The sequence below is a fragment of the Caenorhabditis remanei genome, chromosome I (genome assembly GCF_010183535.1).
Source record: "Caenorhabditis remanei strain PX506 chromosome I, whole genome shotgun sequence".
NCBI classification, from domain to species: Eukaryota; Metazoa; Nematoda; class Chromadorea; order Rhabditida; family Rhabditidae; genus Caenorhabditis; species Caenorhabditis remanei.
The window spans coordinates 5,544,842-5,551,020 of NC_071328.1; the positions used below are offsets into that span (position 1 = coordinate 5,544,842).

Below are 6,179 nucleotides of genomic sequence, written 5' to 3' on the forward strand. Positions count from 1 at the left end.
GGCTTGCCATACCTATTCAATGAGAATCCGCACCAAAAAGTGGTGAACTTTAAGGACAGTGGCACAGGTTGCCTCTGCAACATATAACATTTGGACCACTCGTTTCCTCTTCTAAGTTCCGTATCCTCTTCTTTCTTTGAAGCGTCACACGGTTGCTATGCGGTCCCCATGACGATAAAATAACTAATTGAAAAGGTGTGAAAACACAAAAAAATACGTTTTCCATTGATGTCACTTTTCCCTAAAACATCTTCTTTTTTCTCGAATTTTCTCTCATCCCGTTCATCACATCTGTCTCTTCAGAATGTCGGCGTCACCGATGCTTCAACACATGTACAGTTTAGACGAGAGCAGTATGATGGGCGTGTCCCATAGTCCAGTTAGACCTCCCCCCATTGACCTCTGTCAAGTGTTTATTCTTTGATATTTTCAGTACCGACAACAACGGAAACGACGGGCTGGCATCTCGGGAGCGACGACGAGTGTTCAACGTGACGGTCCGTTCGCATGTGCTGGGGGTACTGGGTACAGTAGTGCAGGTGTGTTCGATAAAAAATGGCTTGTGATGGTGTGATGTTCGGGAATGGTGTGGAGTTGTAATGGAACTGCTAAATTTTTGAAAGAGCCTGTAACTGATGCGATTAGGTAGAGACTGTCAGAGAATGTCGAGCCCTAATTTGATAATAGTACCTTGTTGAGAATGCTGGTTTGAATGGGCGTTTTTTTTAAGAGTTTAAAGTAAAAACCTTCGAGTGCACCGCTTTTCGTTATGAATTTACCGTAAAAACTGTATTACAACGTGATGCCGCTATAGTTTTCAACTGCCTCCCGTAGAAGTTTTGGTGGTTTTTGAGACTCTGAAAAGTTCACGTAAAACTTTTCTAGATGTTACGTTTGCTATCGCAAATGCTATTCTAATCACACTGAATCTAATCAGAATCATGGAAAATGTCCAGGAGAATAATAGTAGTGAATTTTGAGCATGTAGAAGATGCCGTTATAATACAGGTGCCGTTCTATTAGAGGTGCCGTTCAAATACAGTTTTCACGGTAGCCTGCTTTTGGATGAGCTAAGTTTGGAATTTGTGGCTTTGAAAATGTGTCAGAGAGTTCCGCCGAAGACACTAGCACTACCCTTTTAAGGACCGTAATTCTGTTCAAATTTGAGCTAGAAATTTGGTTTTTAGTTTGAAGAGCTACAAGCTTATAATATATTTTTAACAGTTTTTTGGTGAAATTTTAAAACATTCAAATCATTGACGGCTCTAACGGAATGGTTGAAAGAATGCTGGTTGGCTTTTTATTTTGCTTGAAAATCAAATAGTTTGAAGTATCCGAATTTCGTTTTTTCAGGATTCTCAAATGGCCGAGGTTTTCCACCACTTGGAGGAAGGTCACCACAATCTTCATTTGACTCGAATCAGGATGTGGCGCAGGTGAGATTCTTGATATTCTTGGCGGTGATGGTTGGGTGGGACCTTCAGCATAAAACATGTTCTAGGGGGGGAAACTGAGTTGCCAACATGATCTACCTCCTCTCCCGTGATATCATTCCCAATTTATAGCCAATAACTTGTCACATTTCCAATAAATTGATATTTTCTTTCATCATCATCATAAAAATGTCTCCTTATACAAATCACTCTATTTCGTGCACACTTCACCGCACACTTCAGAACGCTCACTTTTTTCTTTTTTTTCTTTGGAAAAAGGAAGAAGAACAAAGGTCGATACCTTTCTGTTTTCTTATACGTGTTACGTGTTTGTGCTGTTGTTTTTCAGCCTTTTTCAGCAGGTTTTATGAAAATTTGGCGAACTTTTTTCTGACAAAGTGAACGGATGTGACGAAGGCGGTGTGTGATTCTTCAATTATTTCTTGACTAGAGATTTGTCCGAAATATAGCTGAAAAGAAAGAAAAATAATTAAAATACTGAAGTCGTTAGTGTGAAAACATGAAAACCGTAGTAGAATACGGTATTTCATCCATTTCAACTATTAGCACAGCACAGTTCTTACAACTGTGCTCCACTGATATCCCCTTGAGAAATGCCTCTTTATCTCTGAGTCTTTAAATTTCGCATACAGTTTTCTTTGGTTTCGGTAGAGCGCGGTTGTAAGATGTGTGTCGTGCTAATACGTGATCCATTCGAAGATATTTCATGCGCCTTTAAATTGAACCGGCTGCAATAATAGACTTTATAGGAGAAACCTCAATGTTAGTCAAAAACAGCGAAGGGCACAGAGGCTCCGCGACTTCGTTAAGTTTTCTGAAATTAGAAATCATGAATTGTTTTCTTCATATTTCCAACTTTCTTCATTTCTTCTGCTTCATCCGCTTCTTCTTCATCTTTTTCTTCTTCACCTAGTTAGTTACATTCTAAAATCAATTTATCTTGGCCACACGGAGTCAATAAATAAAAATGAGAGAGAGAGACAGAAGCCTTTTTGTCTTTTAGACTGGAAATATATCTGTCTTTTATTTTTATTTTTCGTATGTTATGACAAGTACAGAATACTAGAAAAGAGAGAGAGAGAGATAGATGCATGGAACAAGAATATTCTCTCTCTCTTTTTTTGTTTTGTTTTGTATTCCATCCCGAACGGTGTCACATGGATTATCCAGGCTTCTTTCTCATTTAGTCTTCAGTTATTATCGTCTCATATCGTTTTACCAGGAATCCGATTTTCAGTTTTCTCCTGTTCCAGTCTTCTTGTTTTCTTATTAATTTCATTACGGAAATTGAGATTGTTCTAGAGATAGAAAGCACCTGGGTGCTTAATGTACGGAGAGTTTGACGGTAGTTCTGAATCAGTATGTTTTTTCACGGAATTTCTGAAATAAAACTGTTCAGCCGATTTGACTTGTGATCTTCAGCTGTCCCGAGCTAGATCAACTCTGAGTTAGATGTTCACACGTCTAATTTGATTTTCTAAAATTTTGAGCGTTTCAGGGTTTCAGTTAGATAGGTTGACAGAAACCAAATTTTCGATGTCTGATAGACTGAGTTCTGCCAGGACCTCTGATTTTTAAAAGTTGTTGAATTTATCGAGTGATTTCAAAAACATTTAATACCAACTACGTCTCTGACTTCACTTTTTATTTAATATACTTTTCAAAAATAGAATCAGACTGTTTTTATGGAAGCTTAAATAAGTCTACGATATAATCAGAATTGATAGAACCATTAAAAACTTAACCTGGTCAGGAAAAGTTGTTGGGAAGATCAACCCACAAGAAGGCTCGAGCGAAAAATATGATACCTATTTTATCATTTTAATGCCTTGTAGGATTTTGATGGAACGAAGTTTTCTTTTGACCTACTCAGCAATAACCATGATTCTGATCACGCTGACTAGCCAGACCACCTTTGATAGAGAAGCTAGTCGTGCTTGATTTGGTACTCTAAAGATCGAAGTTTGAATTTTAAGTTTATGGCTGGACAGGCCAATTACAGTAAGGCCCCTAAGCCGATCAGGAACTAGCTACAATTGGCTTACTTTTTGCATAGACACCTTCATTTTAATCTGTTCTTTCCTTTCCTTTTTTCTAAACTCGATAATATTATTGTTCAGCCAGCCCGCCGCGAAGTGGCAAATGACAATTAGAAATTCCAGCTGTTATGAAAAAAGAGTGTCTTATTCCTTTTTCCACTACAGCTCCCTAGAAATGTATTGAGTTACCTGTCAGAATACTCAACAAAAAAAAACAAGATCACCTTCCTATTTAGCCTTTCATATGATGACGGCTCATTTCTATTCTATCTCCCTCCTCATTTCCAGTCTCCTCCCCAGTTTTCGAAATTCGTCTCATCAAAATAGTCTTGTCCATCTTATTAGTTGCTTCCTTCTTTCTTCTTCTTTTCTTTTTTGCATTTGGGTTTTCATCGAAGCGAAATTCAAGACTTCTAGAATCTTGGAAATCTTCTTTTGTAGTTTCAAAAAAATCAAAAATAGAGCTCCTAACACACTTCGGGAGAATTTTCAATCATAACTTTTTTCAAAACGGTGCTAGATGCAGATTCTCGACTTCTCAACTTTTGATTTTTACTCCTAACCACATTGAAATCGTCACCCAACTCCCCCTCAGATCCCACCGTAACCCTGCAAATCTATTTTTCCTGGAAATGTCAACGATCCGCGTGATTTCTGAAGTTTGTTTGCATTTTCAATGAATTTTAGATGCAACCAGAATTAAAGTTGATGTTTTTTATTGTGGGTGGAGAGAATGAGAAAAATCATTTTTCTCCAGTTTCACGAATCAGTTTTCTCAGTTTCATTATTTCCAAAAAGCATAAAAGTCCTTGGACGGTGCACGCAGCAACTGTCCATTTTAAAACGGAGACAATTCGCAACTATGACGGCTCATTAGTTACGAAGCGTCACCTTTGATCCTTCGACCTTTTCTTCTGGTGGTTCCCACATCTAATAGAATAATTGAGTACCTTCCGAAAGAAAGAAAAAAGAAGAATCCATCTCCCCGACAAGAAGATTTCTGATACCTCTGAGAATGACGATACTTCCGTTTCATTCATTCCTCAATTACCTTTTTCTTCATTCAATTTCTTATTTTCACGTTTTTTTCTTCTTCTTATTCTGAAAAACGAGAAGAAAAAACTTTAAAAACACACGAAGTACTTGGAAATGATATATTCTTCGTCAATTATTACCAGAAGGACGCGAGTTTCGGTTTTTGACACCCGAAATGGGGTCGAAAGAATTCAATTACTCTCTTTTTTCTTTTCTTTTGTTTCTACTTTGCTCTTTTCTTTTCTGAAATTCGTCCCTTTTTTCGTTCAAAAAGTCATCTATTTCTTTCCAGAATGATGTTTTCACAGAGGAGGACAGGATCAAGAATTGATCTACTTGATCCAATGATTCGAGGTCAAAAGCCTCGAAGGAAACGGGTTGATTATGATCAAGTTGGTATAGTGGGGGGCTAAGTTTTTAAGGGATTAGGATTTCTAGGCCACTAAGGTTTTTAGTGATACAGGGTGATGTCAATCATTGATCACCCAAAATGAAAACCATAAGTCACTGAATAATTTGCAAAAGGGGACGTGTGATTACATAAAATTATCATAATTATGCTAATTAAGTAACTATAAAAACTATTCCAGATATCTATGAATTGGATGAGAATGAATGGACTTGGACCGTCGCTTCGACCGTTTCTGAATGGTGGAAATCACACTCCAAAGGTACTCTTGGTCTTTTCTGAATCTCGATTCCTAAAACCATAAAATTTTCCAGAAAACAATAATCCACAATTCTCAATCAACGACCCAGATATCCCGGCTCGGATCACTTCGCAGAATGCATGCAGCTGAAGCGAGTATTGATGGTAAATTGTCATTAAAGGAGGACTGAAGTCATATTTTTTTATTTCAGATTCTGATACTTCAGAAAATTCTGAACAACTTTCATCATTGGAGCATGTGCTAAAAATCGCTCTAAACACCCGAAATTCACGTTTTCCCGGCTCAAAAGGAGCCTTCGTGGAAGAGTTTTCACACCCGAATTTTTGCCCCCGTGTAGTCCTCTCGGACAAAATTATTTCTTTTTATTTCTCGATTTTTAGTTTTCTTGCTTTTTTCAACAAAATTTCGTGTTTTTTTCAATTTATATCGTAAAAAAGGAAGAAAAAAACACTAAAATTTGTTGAGAAAAGCAAGAAAACTAAAAATCGAGAAATTAAAAGAAACAATTTTGTCCGAGAGGACTACACGGGGGCAAAAATTCGGGTGTGAAAACTCTTCCACCTAGGCTCCTTTTGAGCCGGGAAAACGTGAATTTCGGGCGTTTAGAGCGATTTTTAGCACATGCTCCAATGATGAAAGTTGTTCAGAATTTTCTGAAGTATCAGAATCTGAAATAAAAAATATGACTTCAGTCCTCCTTTAAGTGGGACACAAGCTGACGTGGCAAATGCGTGTGGAGGTGGGAGTGTAGTCACTGAAACTAGAAATGTAGTAATGTGTCATGAGAGTCCAAGAGAGTGATTTTGACGGTTGGATGAGTCGAAATGTGACAGAAGCTTCATGCTCTAATGGCATATTGGTTGCCTGGTTACATTTTTCAGATTTGCATACAATGTGTTCTTTTTTTGAGTTCAGTTATGTTGTGATGTTCCGACCCAATTTCTGTTGTCAAAACAAGAACCGAAAAGTTCTCTTACTCA

At 37.6% G+C, this 6,179-nt stretch overlaps 1 protein-coding gene across 1 annotated transcript; it reads left to right on the plus strand.

Moving 5' to 3' along the window:
* Positions 1 to 304: 304 nt before the first annotated feature.
* On the plus strand, positions 305 to 5,368 carry GCK72_000952 (uncharacterized protein; the record flags this gene model as incomplete). The annotated part of the gene is made up of 5 exons (XM_053722767.1): positions 305 to 379; positions 434 to 539; positions 1,354 to 1,436; positions 5,119 to 5,199; positions 5,252 to 5,368. The coding sequence occupies 5 exons, from the start codon at positions 305 to 307 to the stop codon at positions 5,366 to 5,368; spliced, it is 462 nt and encodes a 153-aa protein (XP_053591412.1).
* Positions 5,369 to 6,179: the final 811 nt, after the last annotated feature.